This window comes from Triturus cristatus, chromosome 6, assembly GCF_964204655.1.
Source record: "Triturus cristatus chromosome 6, aTriCri1.1, whole genome shotgun sequence".
In the NCBI taxonomy this organism is placed as follows: domain Eukaryota; kingdom Metazoa; phylum Chordata; class Amphibia; order Caudata; family Salamandridae; genus Triturus; species Triturus cristatus.
The window spans coordinates 735,369,907-735,389,247 of record NC_140589.1 but is presented as its reverse complement, the minus strand read 5'-3'; the positions used below and the strand labels follow the sequence as shown (position 1 = coordinate 735,389,247).

General features: G+C 43.6%; 1 protein-coding gene across 1 annotated transcript in view; it reads left to right on the top strand.

Moving 5' to 3' along the window:
* SMPDL3A (sphingomyelin phosphodiesterase acid like 3A) overlaps positions 1-19,341 on the top strand; it is a 214,836-nt gene that overhangs the window by 33,855 nt on the left and 161,640 nt on the right. Inside the window, exons 2-3 of the mRNA XM_085611264.1 lie at positions 390-603; positions 2,808-2,952. Coding sequence (XP_085467390.1) covers positions 390-603; positions 2,808-2,952 — 359 coding nt within the window. The remainder of the gene's footprint in view (positions 1-389; positions 604-2,807; positions 2,953-19,341) is intronic.

The following is a 19,341-nucleotide window of genomic DNA, read 5'->3' as shown; positions in this document are numbered from 1 at the left end:
TTATTGGAGGTGGGCACAATCTTGTGTGTTCACCTTGACTGATTTCTGTCAATTAAAACTATGGACCCTAGACATAGAGTTATCCGTAATTATGGTAAATTTGGAAACAAATGATCATTTGATTAGTAATACACTGCTGAAGTCTCTCTTTTGGCAGTAGTTGATATGTCCGTTGAGAGCTGTGTTACTTTACAGTTCTTGTAAAACAGAAACCCGGAGTGATTGACTGGATGTACGATATGTCGCTAATTTCAAACAATACTGATTTTCCAAGATGCTCTGCTGGCTGACAGGACACCCCACTCAAAATTTGAAACGAATTTGTAGAGCTAAGAGGTACATATACGTGACTTTCAGAACTCATTTTTTTTATTTAATTCTATTAACAGGGCAGTTCTGGCATGTTACCGACCTCCATTTGGACCCTTCTTATCACCTGGCTAATGACCACACCAAAGTATGTGCCTCATCCAAAGGGAAAAACGCCTCCAGCCCTGGTCTTTTTGGGGATTACATGTGTGACTCCCCATACCAGCTCATATTATCTGCCTTTAAGTACATGAAAGATTCCAGACAGCCGGCTTCATTTATGATATGGACTGGGTGAGTAATCTTGTGTGTCTTTATACTACATGTAAGCATATATTGCTTGTGTACGAAATAACCAGGCCGTTGCATACGTATGTGTCCAGTTCCAGTTCTCTTGTCATAAATGGGCTGGTTAGTTCTTGGCTTTCCACTTGTTATAGGTTAGATGATTCATTTGGAATTTGCTTTGTAATCAACGGATACTCAAAAGACTGTTCCACTGTACATAGTACCTTCAAGATCACAGCGGCTATTAAAGGCTTTGCATCTATAGATGTAGGCCACAGTTACTTTAATTAGAGTTTTGTAAGACGAAGTATATGGGTTTTCCAGCAGTTTTTATTTGATGTAATACTTTTTTATATTTTTTACTTCCTCGCCATTAAGGTGTGGGTCATAGGTCTACATAATTCAGGATTTTAGTTTTCATGAATGTTCTGTCTGGGAGATTCTCAGATGAAGCAGGTAAGATATACTTCTTGGGTCATGTTTGGTGGGTAATGTAATAGTGCATTGCCAGTCAATTACAGAAATATGCATGCTATTTACTTCCTTTACTTGCCTAAACCCTGCAGAGAAACTCATGTTTTGAAACTCGTATTTAATGCTGATAATGCAAAACAAAGGGCCTGATTTCGAGTTTTGCGCATGAGTAGTCTGTCATAAAAATCATGGGCATCCCATCTGCCTTATTACAAGTGACATAGGTTATAATGCACTTGTAAAAAGGTGGACGGGAAATTGGTCACATGTGTGACCATGTAATCCATCTGCTACATTCTAAAGTAGGCCTATAGTTTTTAATCTAGATGCTACTTCATGGCTTCCTGGATTATGGATGAAGTATTGAAACCACAACATCGTTTAACTAGCTTACTTTCTGTTATTCTCGCTGCCAATTGACTACCAACCCTTTCCAACAAACACACCTCTTAATCTTGTACCTGCAAGTAACTTAATATAGATTGAGCCCAAAAGTATGTGAATGAAATTCTATTGAATTCCAGTTCTCTACAACTGTACCATGCTAATCTCTTCACACACTGAAATCATCTTTTTTAATGAGCTGTCATTGTCTCCTCAGATCAACAAAACAATTAGAAATGCATTCTTCCAAATTTGTGGGCTCTGATAAATCTTGTGACTATGGCTAAGGCCTTGGAGAATAGCTTTCCTTTCACTCGTTGTCGCCAGAATTAACAAATGCAACATGATCTACAGTATCTCTCCAACCAAATCTGTTAGGACTGCTTCAATGATCACATACTTATGAAGCTAGTCTCATCTCCTGAAAGTGTCAGATCACATTCCTCCTATGTTTAAGTCTCATCAGTGTTTGCCAGCCATGGAGAGGCATTCATTAAAAACACCACACCTTCTATAGGTACAGTACAAATGTTTCTCCCATAACATGAAAGTAAAAACCCAAGAGCTGACCTCCCAAAAAGCTATATCTCAAGCCAATGTTATACTGACGATCTGGTCAGATCGTTCATGCTCGGAGCTCTTTGATATAAAATTCCACCTGCCTGGCACATTGCCTTAAAACTAATTTCAGAAGATTCAGCACTTGCTTGAAAACATCTCTTCTACCAACTGTTAGTAATGTCAAGCTAACATTGGCTCAGATAATGTTGAACAGTCTCAACATTTGTACTCCTTGTTCCCACCTCATGCAGAGTCTCTCTCTCTCTCTCTCTCTCTCTCTTTCTCTCTCTCTCTCTCTCTTTCTCTATGCCTACGCCCATATTTTCCCAATTACCCTGCCTCCCCTCTTCTTCTCTCTCTCATCCATTCTCTCTTTAACTCTTCTTGTGAGCAGCACTTAGACCTAAACTGTAGTGGGTCAGACCAGACCCAGATATTTGAGACTCATATGAGCGAAAAGAGGCAATGTAGCTGGCTGATTGTTCTTTTTATTAAATGTCTCTATCAATAAAAGTTCTGTATGATTTTTGTTACCATAATACCAAGACTTTCATTTAATGGCTACATGCAAGCTTAATAAATGACTGAATACTTGATTAAGAGGAGCAACGCGGACCTGAAATTCTGTCATTTATGGTCAGTACAGCAGGGATACTCCTGGTAATCTGGGATACTGAGAATTCAAAGACAGTGGTACAGATGGTTGTCCATAGCGTACACCCTTGAATTTAAATAGCACCAGCATGATTAGGGGCTACTAATGAGCTCAAAATATCTGTTTTTCTTTTCAGGGATAGTCCACCACATGTTCCGGTGCAAGAACTCTCTACGGAGATAGTTATTGAAGTCATAGCCAACATGACTGCAACAATTCGTGAGCACTTCCCCGATCTCCCGGTTTTTCCTGCATTGGGCAACCATGACTACTGGCCACAGGTACTATAATTTCACTTGCCAATATTTTAAGATTTCCTAGTAATGTAGACTGATTTAAAGAGGATCTGCACTACTTCCAAAACAAGTAAATATGTTATAGGTAGCAAGGGAAACATTGAAATCAAGCAGTGCACTATTTCCACAGGGTTTGTTGTAATTAGACAGACCCACCTTGCCAGTTGGCAAGGTAAGGGTGGGACTCTCCATCTGTGTGCATTGACAAATACCTTCTCCTGCATGTTTCCATTAATGCAATAACTTAGAAATCGGGATGTTTTAAGAAGTTTTCTCTTTCATAACTTAACTGATAACAAAATGTTAAGCCAAACACAATGTTTGTTAGCTGGTAGCAAAGATGTGAAAACTCAAGAGAACCTTTGCTACTGTTTTGTAATTTCTTCTATACATCCATTCTTCTCTTACTCTGCCCCAGTGATGGAGAGCTCCCTATGGGAAAGTATAGAGAAAAGTAAAAAGTTTAATAATCTTGAAAAAAAAATATATTACTGTTCAATATTTATGTAAATTAATTTAATAAACATATTTTAAATGTAGAACAAAATTAAAAAATCATTAAGCACTATATACTTTATTTTGAATTACATATTTAATTACTTTAAATATATTAAATTGAATACAAATTATTTTTCTGATTTCCATTTAAAACAATACCCACCTAAAGCAAAAAAAAATCTATTCATAATTATTTAAAGTGATGTACAGAATTTATTAAAAGTAATTTAATTTTATTAAAAATAATGTTACATCAAATTTTAAATTAAAAACATAAAATATTTTAAAATGAAGTAATTTATTTTAGTTTTAAATATTTTTCTAACATTAAATTAAATGTAGATATATGTTTTAATAAATTAATTTGATTTAACATTATTTCCTATGTGCTTTTTTTTTAAAGTCCCTACATCCACTGATTTCTATGGTAGGGTATTGAAGTACCCTACCATTGACCCTGTGTGGTCCTTGGCTTACTCCAACTCTTAGCTGGAGAACATTTACTACTGTTTTTGGTCTTTTTGGCTGCAGTAACTTTAAAAGTGCCTTTTGAGAATAGCAATGTTTAGTGTACGGTTTAGTGAGTGGGTGCACATCCCTTCCTATGCTGCTTTTTAACCCTCCCTTAACTCCTTTTTACTTCTCCCTAAACCCCACCTATTATGTAATAAGTATGAAACATGTTTCAACCACTCCCTCTAGTCCCTCCTAAATGTATTAATAAGTAGTAAATTTACATGTGTGAGGAACTCCTCCATTATATAGGTAGGAGAGGAGGAGGTGGAGATTTATTCTTGTAAGTATGTGAATAGCATTTTGTAGTTCTCTAGTAGTACTGGTGTAGTACTTCCAAAATATACTACAAAATGAAGCTTGTGAATAGGCCCTGGTGCAGGCACGTTCCTATACCTTTACTCACCAACCGCATGGAATTAGAATTCCCCAAACCTATCAAATTAGATTAATCAGAGAACTTTATCATCCAATGTTATGGTCAGAAAAATGTAAAACTTAACGCTGCCAGACTAAAAACATAACAAAAAGAACACAATAAAGAGGTCTGCATTCCACACTAGCCCTAGCTATTAACTCAATATTAACAAAATTTAAAGCTAGTTTAAAGGTAAACTATACATTTCACAAATAAAATCAAGCAATCCAATCTGATCTTGACAAGATATCTCAACCTAAAATGTTAAAGATTTTCACAGTCATAGTGATGAAAGATGTACCTATGGACTAGAATGGAGACTGCTAATTTCTCGCCAGAGTCTTGGGCATCCAAGGGCATCTTACAAATTAAAGATTTATTTGGTTATGACAACTACCCCTTGCCCTTTCTACTCTAGCTCAAATCTACCACCTTTCAGCGGTAGACTTCTATACATTTCTAAAGTTAAAAGTCAAATTATCCAAAATTCACAGGCCTGCTTATCCCTCCCTCCCAAGCTGCTTAGTCTGTTGGCTTAGGCATGGTCACATTGCCTCCAAAAACTATAGGACACTGTCTAGCCCCCCCTCCCCCTTCACAACAGTCCCATCTTGCCAGTAAATGGGCCAAACGTTTTGATTCTGATACAATAGCTCGTATTTCAGAAGAAAGTTGGCAAAACATCAATTAATAGCCATGAGAAACAAAATTTCTCCTGCTATTTTCCAAGCAAAATACTTTGCTATGAATCTTCTATACTGGACACCAGCTAAGCTACATAAATTAAAGCGTCCTGATGATTACAAATGTTGGAATTTCAAGGTGAGACTGTTTCTCATCAGCATATATTGTATCATTGTTGACTTCTCAGATTCTACTGGGACCATGCCCAATCCTTATTGACAGCAATGTTCCATACTCCGGTAGTTCTAGATTACACCACTGTAACATTAGGCCCGTGGGCATCTAAAGATATGATTATTCTACGCTGTACTGATATTGTTCTTATGGATCTGGTCCTAACGATTGCTATAATGGTCATTTTATCAGAATGGAAGTTGTTTTACATATTTCTTATCACATATGGTGGGCGTGGGTCTCCTTCCTAAGAAGTGCTCACAGCTCACATTCAAACAAATTTACCTTCTCACAGATTTCTTCTGTAATTTGTTTTTTTTTACACATTTGCTGCTCTTGAGGGAAACTGATGGCCATATAGACTACACCTCTGCATTAGCTCCTACGTTCCATATGGGGTATTGCTGAGCACTCCTCACTCACCTTGTTCCCCCTCCTTTGCCCCACCCCCGTTTTCTACATGTATTAGTTGTTTCACACAGTTGGTTGCTACACCTTGCGTACATCGTACTAAATGAAGCCACCCCGGTACATAAATACAACCTTTTTCCTCACTCAACTGCGCATAGATCTTCTAAAGGACATTATCAAATGTACAGAATTGTTATTCCCTATTGGTATAGGAATTTTTCAAAATACATTTTTAGACTACTACATTGACTATCAATAACACGCTTCTATGCACTAATACCAATTATCTACTCTAATGTGACTTTGTTGCTTGTACGTGACTTTCAACATCTGTGTTATAATAAGTTGGGGTGTAACATTCTAAGTTTGTACTCTTTTAATGATCTATGGTTTGTATTGCAACAAATTCTATTATACTGTATTGTGTACTGCATGTCGCAAGGTCTATGCATCCTTGAACTATCTTATGATAATTTAAGTGGCAATAAAAAACTTTGGAACATAAAAAAAAGATTTTCACAGTCATAGTAATCCTTGGGTTCTTTATGATCTGCTATCCAAACGAATCTTCATAAACTGGATAGAAGATGGAGGTCTGCCAAGTCTGCTACAGTTTAATCTGCCTTTACTGCAACTAGGAAAGACTACAACAACAATAGTATTGCCAAAAGCCACCTTTCTAAAGGAAATAAGCCAAAAGAATCTGCCATATGGTAACAATCAATACCAATCCTCAAACTGTGCCCAATCATGTTCAGTAGTTACATTTATTCAATGATCTCCTCTTTAGGAATTACCATAAACTAAAAATCGACCTTAAAACTCCCCAGAACATAAGTTCATTGAGTTCCTTTGGTCTGTCGAGGAAAAGAATCCAGAGAATACAAATTTAATTTCAATAAAGAATAGTTAATTGATCAATGGCTTTTCCCCAAAGCACTTCTTTATGGTAAAATCTTTAGGTGGAATATACACCTTCCTTGAGCACTCATATTGATAATTCCCAAAACAGCTTGATCCATACTGCAATCCGTAAAAAAACAATTCTAAAACCATTTGTTAATCCTAAAGATTTCAGCTTGTTGATGCAATTCTTAGCAATATATCACTTGACCTGAAAAAATGCTGCCCTAATTTGACCTCACAAAGTGTTTTGGAACCCCTGGAATGAGTTAACCACATGAACCATTTGCTAAAAGAGCTCCACTGTACCCCTCTTCAAGCCAGAAATACTTTCATACTGGCGTGCATCATTTTGAAGGTGCCCCATCTGCAGTATCCGGTATATCTCAATGTTCATTTGAAAATCTAGGGAGGAAAGAAAAATCTTAGAAGTCAAGACAACTTTAGACCAGAATTGAGGAAATGAATTTCCCACCATGCTGCATCCCAAGTATCCGAAGCAGCAACCTCTGTCCAGAGACATCTAGATGATCTTTTTTAGTTTAGAAAAATACTGAAAACACTCCTGCTCAGAACATTTTAAGTAATTATGGACAGCAATTAGCATTTAGTTTCCAGCTGTGAATGACTTTCTCCTTAGCTGCTTTCATGAGGCAATTATTCTAACTATTCTCTGTAATCTTTCAGTCTTTTCTCCCTTAAACCCCTTTCCTGCAAATAAATATTAGGTTTTCTGTGGTTAGTATGTAAAGTACATAAATACCTGTATTGATTAGAGCTGTTAGTTGTTTGCATGTTCATTGCTCATGTCTTGGCTGCATTTATTCCCTTTGATACCCCTGTATTATCCATTACCATCTGTAATGTCTTTCCTTCTATTGCATACAACTCTTTCACAACAGCGTTCACATCAGCGAACTAGTGTTATATATTTGATATTCTATAAAGATGACAAGTTCATATCAGATAAACCTTATCAATCCGTCTGGGTTAGTCTACTAAATATCTACAGTCTGAATGGTTTTTGTTTCCCTTTGTCAGGGTGAGGTAAACACAATTTTCTTACAGCCATCAGAAATGTTTGAATCAGATCATATAATGAGTTGTATGGTATAAGCATGCATGGTTGAACCACACGTGCCACTACCACGCAGCCTAAACCACGGATGCGTCTTATCCGCGCATTTGTTTACTACGCAGGCCTTTACCATGAAATTTTGTGGTACAGGAATGAATGGTAAAGGGGTATGTGTGGCTAAGCTCACCACTATCCCCCCCCCTGCGATGTTCCTTTAATTACCCCAACCCCTTCCACTGCCCTAAAACCTACCCCAACCCCCAGCCCTAAAAACTACCCCATCTACCCATTCCCCTCCCCTGCCCTAAGGTCTAAGGCCCTGCCCCTTTACGTACGCTACCCCCTGCCCTAGCACTGTCTATTAAACTACCCCACCCCTTACACTGCCCTATAACTTACCCCGCCCGCCCAGCCCTAAAAACAACTCCATCTACCCATTCGCCTTCCAATGCCCTAATGCCTAAAACCCTGCCCCTTGACGTACGCTACCCCCACCACAGCACTGTCTCTTCAACTACCCCCACCCCTTACACTGCCCTAAAACTTAACTTCGACCACCCCAGCCCTAAAAACGACCCCATCTAGCCATTCCCCTCCCGCTGTCCTAAGGCCTAAAACTCTACCCCTTTACTTACACTACTCCGCCCTGTAACTACCTCAACCCCTTCCACTGCCCTAAAACCTACCCCACCCCAACCCTAAAAACTACCCCATTTACCCATGCCCCCAAGCCCTATATTACAAACGCCCTACATGCCCCCCGCCCTGCCCCCAGCCCTAAAAACTTAACTACTCCCCCAAACCCAGCCCTTAAAGCTACCTGATCCCCCTCCTCCCCAGAAAGTGACCCCCAGACCCGGCCCCAGCCCCACTTACCTGTCCGAGTCCCCTTACCGTCCTGACGCTCCGGTTCACACTCCCAGCCCATCCTGAACACTAGAGCCCATTTGCAGAACCACGCACATGCATGGTTTAGGCAAATGCGTTGTTCGGGCAAGCGTAGTTCTGGATGTTTCCTCATATAATGTGTGTTTAGCTCCTAAGTATATTGTATTTTCCATTGAATCAGAAAAATATTAAATGGCACTGGCTAACGGCAAATAAATTGTGGTTGCTGTTTGGATTTTACATAATTGTGGTAACAAATGTGCATGTTGTGGAATCCATGATATGCTTTCCGCCCAGACCAGCGTTACAACAAACAATTGATGGACGGAATGCTGACAATGCAGACATTCTCCCCCAGTCAAGAGATCTGGGTTAAATCCATCGTTCTTTTGCCCACTACACCACCCCAGTTTAGACATGGCCATATGCAAATCAGTCTTGATCCTGTGCCTCATGGGAACAGTCCAGCCCGAACTGCCAAGCCATGTCTTCCCTCGACCGGAATCAAGCATTCTAGGACCGGTTTCTGGCTATCAGCCGTCATCAGCCAGGATAGCTTGACTCCAGTGGCGTAGTGAGCACGGGTCCCACGTCTGGGAATACCCATCCCACTTAGGGCGAAAAGCGTTACAACAAACAATTGATGGACGGAATGCTGACAATGCAGACATTCTCCCCCAGTCAAGAGATCTGGGTTAAATCCATCGTTCTTTTGCCCACTACACCACCCCAGTTTAGACATGGCCATATGCAAATCAATCTTGACCCTGTGCCTCATGGGAACAGTCCAGCCCGAACTGCCAAGCCATGTCTTCCCTCGACCGGAATCAAGCATTCTAGGACCGGTTTCTGGCTATCAGCCGTCATCAGCCAGGATAGCTTGACTCCAGTGGCGTAGTGAGCACGGGTCCCACGTCTGGGAATACCCATCCCACTTAGGGCGAAAAGCGTTACAACAAACAATTGATGGACGGAATGCTGACAATGCAGACATTCTCCCCCCAGTCAAGAGATCTGGGTTAAATCCATCGTTCTTTTGCCCACTACACCACCCCAGTTTAGACATGGCCATATGCAAATCAGTCTTGACCCTGTGCCTCATGGGAACAGTCCAGCTCGAACTGCCAAGCCATGTCTTCCCTCGACCGGAATCAAGCATTCTAGGACCGGTTTCTGGCTATCAGCCGTCATCAGCCAGGATAGCTTGACTCCAGTGGCGTAGTGAGCACGGGTCCCACGTCTGGGAATACCCATCCCACTTAGGGCGAAAAGCGTTACAACAAACAATTGATGGACGGAATGCTGACAATGCAGACATTCTCCCCCAGTCAAGAGATCTGGGTTAAATCCATCGTTCTTTTGCCCACTACACCACCCCAGTTTAGACATGGCCATGTGCAAATCAGTCTTGACCCTGTGCCTCATGGGAACAGTCCAGCCCAAACTGCCAAGCCATGTCTTCCCTCGACCGGAATCAAGCATTCTAGGACCGGTTTCTGGCTATCAGCCGTCATCAGCCAGGATAGCTTGACTCCAGTGGCGTAGTGAGCACGGGTCCCACGTCTGGGAATACCCATCCCACTTAGGGCGAAAAGCGTTACAACAAACAATTGATGGACGGAATGCTGACAATGCAGACATTCTCCCCCAGTCAAGAGATCTGGGTTAAATCCGTCGTTCTTTTGCCCACTACACCACCCCAGTTTAGACATGGCCAAACCGCCCAGACCAAGCTAAGCATAACATTGTCAAGAACAGCTTTCTTGTGGGGTCAAAATATAAGTAAAAGCATTAGTTGGGTTTTTGAACCAATATATCTTCTCACTACCTCTACCACTACCCTGCTCTGTGTGTGCCTTGGATGGTAGCTCAACCCAGTTTCTTGGATGGGCCATTCTCAGTGGGCTTTCAGAGACGGAATGCCCTCATGCACCTGAAGGAAAATGGCTGCCGTTGGAAATACATGTTTCTCTCCCAAAAAGAATAATAACCTGCCTTGAATCATATTGTTGATGTTTTCCAAATAAAACATGCGTAAAGAGAGTGTACCAATTGGCAGATAACAAGATTATTCTGTGTGTCTATTTTTTGCTCATTTTGCCATCATTCGGGGGTGCGCGGGGGGCACTGCTTGGTTTACTCACAGGCAATGCTGGTTATACTGAGTTGTCGTCTTCCTTGTCCCACTCCTTACATTAAAGGTTCCATTACAAGGTCCCCATTACCTCCTCCATTAACTCTTCTCCCTGAGTTAAAGATGCACAAGTATCAGTAACTCGGGGGGAGAGGGGTGAGGTGGACATGGATTAGAAGAGGGACCCCGATAAATGAAGAATTATTGAGGGAATCAGTCATTCCAGTCCTGATGCCCCAATTCCCCTGGAAAACTCCACATTTTTCTGTGGCCCATGAGACTCCAGGTGCTGATCTGCGTTGTTGCTGCATATTTTTTAATCCTGTCTCACCCACTAAATCTTAGTACTATACAGATCAGGATTAAGTTAATTTGTCGACTTTAAGCGGGTGAGTCAAGTGCAGGAAATAGTCAAAGATACTACTACTTTAAATACAATAAAATATTTAGCTCTCATTTGACATGAGGAGAAATACCTAATGTTTGTCATAGAATATTTCATTGTAATCCCTAAGCAATATCGCAACTATATAAGCAATAGTTTAAAAGAATCTTGCAGATGTGTAATGCTTATGATTTCCAACATTCTTGACAAAGTACGAAAAACACTGCATCATCAGCATTGCTAAATACATTATACAAAACAAAATTCTTTGCTGCATCAGCCAACAAAATTGTATCCAATGTCTAGAGACCTGGAGACGGTTACCTCATGAGGCCGATTCAGCATCAGTGTTTTAAACATGTAATTATGCCTTGGCAACTAGGGTTTGCATGTGTTTTTTATTTTCTATTTTGTTTGCAAAGGGTCATGTGGTCGCAGAATTCACAAGACAGCACCTGACTAGGGTTTTAAGGGTGATGTCTCGGAAATGACTGGCCTTCAGCCATCTGTCCAATAAATCTTTTGTACTGAATAATATGATTTATGTTTTGTCAACTGAATTACTGCCCAGTGAAGTAAGGCAAAATAAATAAGGTGCAAACTCTTTCTATACCGATATAGCCGTGAATTGAGACAACAAATAGGTTTTTATGATTTTATCAAGTGGAAATGAGTTGGGAAAGCACCAGTTGTGAGAGGGAGCTAATTTAAGAGTTTAGACACCCTCCAATGGTACTTGCTCCCTGAACAAGGAGACTGGGGTTGGTTGTTTGGGGTGGGTAATGGAGGCTGCTATGTTGCATAGCTGAAGCATAATGTTCCAATACTGACTATTGGAAATCTGATAAAGTTGCTATAAGACACAACATGCTGCACTTGGTGCTTCTTATTTACCTGGGTTATGGTTTTAAAAGAGCATAGCAATTATCTCTAGAGAACAGAGGCTTACTCAAAAACTCACACAATTATCAAGCACAGGGATACTGTGTTACGTAATCTGTATATGAAGGGCGTTCAAGGTAAAGAATCTTGATTATCTGAAAGAGCGTAATTACATAAATATTGGAAATCAGCCAGTTCCAACAAGAGATAAGAGATTCTGATAATAATTCCAACTCAATTCTCTGACCAATTTTTTTTGTTATTTCTCCACCGGCCTAATTTGACCAGAGACGCTTTAAGGCATGGGCAAAGTGGGCTTTGGCCCAAGGCCCCAGCCTTTCAGAGGGCCCACTAATAGAGTCAGCTCTGTTCTGCAGAAAGTCTTGTCCTTGTGACTTTTAATAATTCTTAAACAGATGGTTCTAGATACTGTTTACATTTAATTTATTTTTAATGTGGGTGTTGTGTGAGAGTCTATTACAAACATTTTGCAGAGAAATGTTGTGTTTATGTTTAATGCAACATCCATACAAAGGTTTCTTTTAGATCAAAACAGGACTTCATATATGAGAAATAGGAGGGTGTCACAGAGATTATTCACATCAATATTACACATCCCAATCCTTGAAAATTAGATGTAAAGACATTTAACATTTGAATTAATGTGGCTGTGCACAGTGACCTGGCCAAACAGTGCATGAAAGAACTGAAATTAGATCATAAATTCAAAGCGATTCCGAGCAGGGGCCCCAAAAAAACATTTGGCCCAGGGCCCCCAAAATCCTTCAGATTTACCTGAATTAGATCACTGGAAGTGTGGTCTTGATAAAGAGAATAATGAACTCTTATATCTTCTTATCGATCTTGTGTCAAGAAAGATGCCACTCTGAGGACCCGATTTAGATCTGGGCGGACGGGTTACTCACAACAGTGACAGATATCCCATCCGCCGAAATAGAAATCCCATAGGATATAGTGGGATTTAAATTTTGGCGGACGGGATATCCGTCATTGTAGTGACAGAGTAACCCATCCGCCTAGATCTAATCAGGCCATGAGTTCTGCAGAAAGGGACTTCAAACACCGCAATTAAAGCCATGATACAGACCGGGTCTGTAACTCTTTATAAAACATTTCAGTTGGGACGGAAATTGAGGTGTTGTAAACTCCAAAATGTATTTGAATTGAGACGTTATGAGACACAGTGGTTTACACAGAGGCTCCATAATTTGCAGATATTAGCAAATAGTGAGACTGCTGGGTTATTCCAGGTTCGATTAAAATCAACAAACTGAAGCATTATCGATTTGTGAAAAACTCCTCCCCAATCTTGCGCAGGACTGACATGTCTAGTTAGATTTCTTTTCTAAATGTGGTTGATTACATTTCAAATGTTGTTAGGGTTTCCCTCTTGTGAAGTGTATATTAGCATGAACCCTTCTCAAAATTCATTTCCCAAGTCAGTTTTTGACTTCAAGCTGCCAGAAGAACCGGTAGAAATCTGACAAGCTCAAAATTCCTTGTTTGCGTTTCAGCTTAAGCAATTTCTAAATTCTTTCTAGGTTGTTTTTGCTCCCAAATAAATCTTCTGATGATGAAATGTGGCCTTTTAAAAAAAAAAGACGATGGAATATGAAATGAAATATCTCTAAAGAAAAACGCTGGGAGATTGCTGATTTTTATAAGGTTCATCCAACTCAGAATTTGTAATAGCAAGTTAAACCATTTTCTAAGTCGTTTGTCAGTTTCTTTCAACAGATTATATAGATAATATGACAAAGGCCTTGATGTAACTTCGATACCCCACAGTACTTAACTAATGAGTAAAATGTTTAAAATATGTACTTTGGGAAACTTATTGCAATGGTTACTTTTATATTATATTTTGCATGATACCTTTTGTTTAAATAATTTTTATTAACTTTTTGTTTCTATTTGCACATTGGTCAATAAAACATACAGTCAGAATAGAATAATACTCATGCAACAGATGAGAAGCGAAAAAGGAGGGGGGGAGGGAGAAAATGAATTGCCAGCAGCTAGGTACACTTTGACTGATTACAACATGGCAATGAAAATTCAGGGCGCCTTAATTACATCCAAGCTTACGGCAATGTCCCAAGAAAGGCGGAGTGGCGTTGACAAGGTACGGCATTGGGTAATATGCGAAGAATATAAGTAGCAAGGCATATAGGTAGGGCGTCACTCATGCAACAGGCGGAGAAAGGGGGGAAAGAGAATAGATTGCTAATGACAGGGTACAGCCGGGTCGATAACTACATGACGATGGAAAATTCAGTGCGCATTAATTACATCAAAACTTGTGGCAATATCCCAGGAAAGACAGAGTGGTGCTGACAAATCGCAGCATCGAGTAATGTGCGAGAAATGCAGGAGCAGTGCAGTTCAAACGTAACTAGGGGCATAGGGTACAACAAAATGAGGGCAAGGAAAGCGAAGGAAGGATAGGGTAGAGTCGCGCAAGACCTGCCGCCATAGCTAAATTCGCTGGAGGACCTCAAACACCCCTAAGACTCAGTGACAGCGGGGTTCTGTGGCAAAAGGGTAATGGCAGTCTGGGTATTGGTGTCAGTCCGGAGTCGCGTCAAGGGGGGGGTCCACCCTGAATGATAGCCCTCTGTGATGCAGGCAGGGATCCCGTGTCCGTGTCTGCCCCCGAGAGCTTGGAGACCATCGCATCCCACTATGGCGCCAGGGGGAACATACGAATGCCAAGCAGATCCTCTCTGCGCAGCACCGCACCCTCTGCCCTCGCCCAATTGGAGAAGGATCGGTGCCAAGCAAGAAGGTGAGGTGGTAGGGGGGATTTCCAGCGCTTAGTGATCAGGCGCTTGGCTGTTATTAGGCCTAGGTCAAGAAACCGTGTGGCAGCTCTATATTTCTTGTTCCTGCTAAAGAGGTGCAGTACATGAGCTTCCCATGTTGGGGGAATGGTGCGGGCTGCGCAGCTTATGAGGGTGGTCGTCACAGTGCGCCAGTAGTCAGTCAGGACCGAGCATCCCCAAAGCATATGTATCAAGTCCGCATTCAATTGCCGGCAGCGGGGGCAAGCCGCATCTATGCGGAGGAAGTACCTGTTTATTTGGGCTGGGGTAAGGTAGGCTTGGTGTAGTATGAAAAATTGTATCTGTTGGAACCGTTGATTCCGTGGGATGCGGGTTTGACCGCCACGGGCAGCTAGCCATTCCCTATCGGTAAACGCTCTACCCAGGGCCCCCTCCCGGTGAAGCCGAAGGCGAGTGAGATCTGTTTCCGTGTGTTGTCGAAGTGAGGATGCGAACCAGCGCGTAAGGTGCCTCCCTCTCCCCATCACATGAAGGTACTGCAAAGTATGATGTATGAGAGGCTCCTGGGTGAGCGCACCCCATTTGGATGCTAATGAGGCTATGAGTGCTCTGTGTAATAAGAACTGCTCAGGAGGTATATTTTCTCCTACTATGAGGTCCTGGAATGGAATATGAGCGCCTTCTTGAAAGAGGTCCCCCACGTCTTGTACCCCCTCCGAGGTCCAATGATGTAACTCTGCTGCCGTTGTGTAGGTGTCCCCTCGTGGAGTCCCCAAGAGAGGGATGGCAGATGCGTACAGAATGGTGGCTCTAGTGAGCAAAAGGCACCTGCGAAAGCATTTGTGTGCTACAGTAAGGAGGAAAATATCTGGAGGCCTAAATGTGGACCAGGGGTGGAAAATCGGAAGGAGGGTTTTTAGTAGTAACGGGGGCCGCAAAGAGGCCGTGTCTGGTAGATAATGGGAGGACATCCACCTGGCGGCCCATTGCAGCTGGGAGGCCAGGTAGTAATGCTCAAAATTGGGCACCGCGAGTCCGCCCAGCTCGGCAGGTAGGTAAAGCTTTCCCATGGACACTCTATGGCGTGAAGTACCCCATATGAAATCTCGTGCTACTCTTTCCCACTGCTTAAGGAAGGGGGGAGATAATGAGGGGTAGTGTGGCAAAATAATAAAGGAGGTGGGGAAGGACCACCATTTTAACCAGCGTGACTCTACCAGAGATTGCCAATGGGAGCTCAGACATTTCCATCAAAGAGGTCGGCTTTGGCATGATAAACCTGAACACCTAAGTAACGATAAGGGTCGGTGCACCAGGCCACCGGTGTCCCCCCAAGTGTATAGCCCGGATCCGGTGTATCCCCCAGGAATGGGGGGAGTATGGACTTTGTCGGGTTGACTCTCAACCCGGAGGCTCGCGCAAAGTGGCTAAGGGCTGGATCAAGGGAAGGGGGAATATCATGAAGATCCCTGGCGTAGAGCGAAATGGTGTGAATGCCATTGCTTAGTTCTATTCCCATATCAACATATGTGCGGATATGAGCCGCCAGCGGCTCCACCGCTAACGCAAATAGTAGCGGAGATAACGGGCATCCCTGCCGGGTCCCACGCCGTACTCGAATCGGATCGGAAATATATGGGCCCGTCCGAACCCGAACCGACGGCTCGCAATATAACAATTAGACTAAGCTGAGGAAGTAGGAGCCGACTCCAAAACGAACAAGGGCAGCAAATAGAAAGTTCCAGGCCAGCGAGTCGAAGGCCTTCTCGAGATCTAATACCATACAACCGGATCGCAGCCAGGCAGTTGGGGCATACTCCGCTACTCGAAAGTAGCGGCGTAGTTTCAGGGACGTGTTACGCTGTGGAACAAAGCCATTCCGATCAGAGTGTACCAGATCAGGGACTAACAGAGCCATTCGATTGGCGAGGACATTTGCCAGGCTCTTATAATCCGAATTTAATATAGCAATCGGTCGGTATGAACCAGGTGATGTGGGGTCCTTACCAGGTTTCAACAAAGACACTACATTAGCGGTACGCATGGTGGGGGGCAAGGTCCCTTCCGAGATTGCCTCCAGAAACATCGAGTGCAGCTGCGGTACCAGATACTCTGCGTAGGCTTTGAAAAATTCAGTTTGGAGACCGTCCGGCCCCAGAGTTTTACCCGAGGACAAGGCACGTAATGCGTCCCGCACTTCGTCTTCCACTATAGGGGAGACCAGCTCCAGGGACTGATCCACCGTCAGAGCGGGAAACTCCACTGTATCCAGGAAGGATCCCACGTCATGGACGTTATCTGTCAGTAGAGTGTCATACAGACGAGTGTAGTGCTCAGTCACCAGTGCGTGAATTTCTCCCTGGGTGCTACGTTCCCGACCAAGGTCGTCAAGTAAGAAATGTATGAGGCGCTGGGGATGCTCCTGTCTAATCAAATAGGCCAGTAGTCTCCCGGCTTTGTCCGCGGTCAAGTGGGAGCGAATCGAGTGTGCTAAATAGTTACGGCAGCGCAGGCGGTCTAGAAGCACGGCGTGCTCGCCGTGGGCGGCATCATGATGTCGCTGCCTTGCCGGGTTGGTGACAAGTTGCGACTCCAGTAGGAGTAACAGTCCCTCAATGTGGGTCAGTGAGGTGTCTAGTTGTCTGCGAATACTCCAAGTCTGTCCCAGACAATGGCCCCTAACCACCACCTTAAAGGCCTCCCATTCAGTGAGGATCGAGTCTGCGGAGCCGGTATTAACCGTAAAATAGTTAGCTATTGCTGCCTCTAGCGAGCTTCGGAAGAGGGGGTCCTCCAGGGCTACAGTCTGCAGGCACCAGGTCGGAACCGGCGGGGGCGGCGCCTCCCAGGCCAGGTGCGTCAGCAAGAGGTTATGATCTGAGTGTGTCCGACCAAGATAATCCGTTGCTTGTATCAAGGGGAGGAGGTCTGCAGATACGAGTATTCGGTCGAGGCGTACGTGTAGCTTATGGACTGGGGAATAGAAGGAGTATACCCTGGAACGTGGGGGACGTTCCCGCCAAACATCTGAAAGGGTCCAGTGTCCTAGACATGTATTTAGAAGGTGAGCGTTGGCGGAAGCCTTAGTACTAGTAAGGGGGGGAAAGGAATGGTCAAGGGAAACATCAAGTACTGCATTAAAATCCCCACCCAGGAACCACGGGACGTCCCTCCATCGAAGCAATATCTCTGAGAGATCACTCAAAAAGGTGCCCTGAGCAACGTTGGGGGCGTATAAGGAGCCCAGCAGAATTGGTTGACCGCTCAGCCTGCCTCTTATCAGGACGTACCGCCCCATTGGGTCTGCCAGAACTTCCTTTTCTTCCCACGGGACCCCAGCCTTAACCCGTTTTATCACCCCTCTAGTCATGGACGAGTAATTGGTGCTGTATATTTGACCACGCCAGCGCCGGCGCAAGCGTGTGGCTTCAGTGGCTGTTAGGTGTGTTTGCTGTAAAAGTGCTACACTCATCTTGTGACGCTGTAAATAGGCATAGATGGCATAGCGCTTAGAAGGTGTCTGGATGCCCTTAACATTCCAAGTTAGGACGTTAAGGTCGGTCATCGAGGTTATTAAGGTCAATGTGTCCAATCCGGGCACTGTAGGGCTCTCTATGTGAGGGACTTCCTTGGATGGGGAGGACGGGAAGGCGGTAGGTCTGCAGGGGCGGCAACTCGTACAGGGGAAGAAAAATAAGAAGGTGGAGTAATAAGAAACTTTGCAACAGGAAGAGAGCGGAACCCCAACATGAGGAACTGCCCAAACTATCATTCCAAGACATGGCTACAGAACTATCATCGTCGTACGACTGTGGGGGGAAGGTAGACCAGTGATTAATTAAGAGGGGACAATGTATAGACCTTCCCCTTCATTTATCGCCAATAAAGCAGAGGTAGAGCATCTCAAAAAAGGGGTACAAGAAGAAACATGTCCTGAGTTACCATGGCGTTATAGCATGCATAGAAGGGTCAAGACAACTAACGCCGGGGTCTCGGGAGGAAAGATGACTTGAAAGAGGAAATAAACAATGTAAGGCCTGCCTCTACCCAACGCTCCAAGGGAGCACGTGGGAAAAAGGGGGAGGGAAGGGGGGCCCCCATCGCGCAGCCGCTAGAGTAAAACAACAAGTCCTGAAGTAGTGCGATAGTCCAACATGAATGTAAAGTTAACATCAAATAATGCCATCTGTGGTTTGTGGGGTGACACCGTGGAGCGGGGGAAAATCCGCGTCCAAGGACCATTCCAGCGTGGTTTCAGTGGCTCCGGACCCAAGCGGAGAGGCATCGGAGTCGGCCGGGGATGGAGATCTGGAGGGGCGCCGTTGCCTGCAGGGCCCCCTGACGTTCCAATCTGATTTGGTCGGGACTGGGGATGGTCACTGCATGTCTCACACTCCTGGCCTTTCCCCCTCTGCGCCTACCTCCGCGGGGGCGCTCACGAGGCCGGAACTCATCAGATGACTTGGGTGCCATCGCCAACCCCTGCTCCTCGAGCGAGCCATTCCCATGCCTCAGCGGGGGAGTCAAAGTATTTCGTAGTGCCCTCTCTGATGACTCGCAGGCGGGCCGGGAAGAGCAAGGAATAGCGAAGGTCCAGGT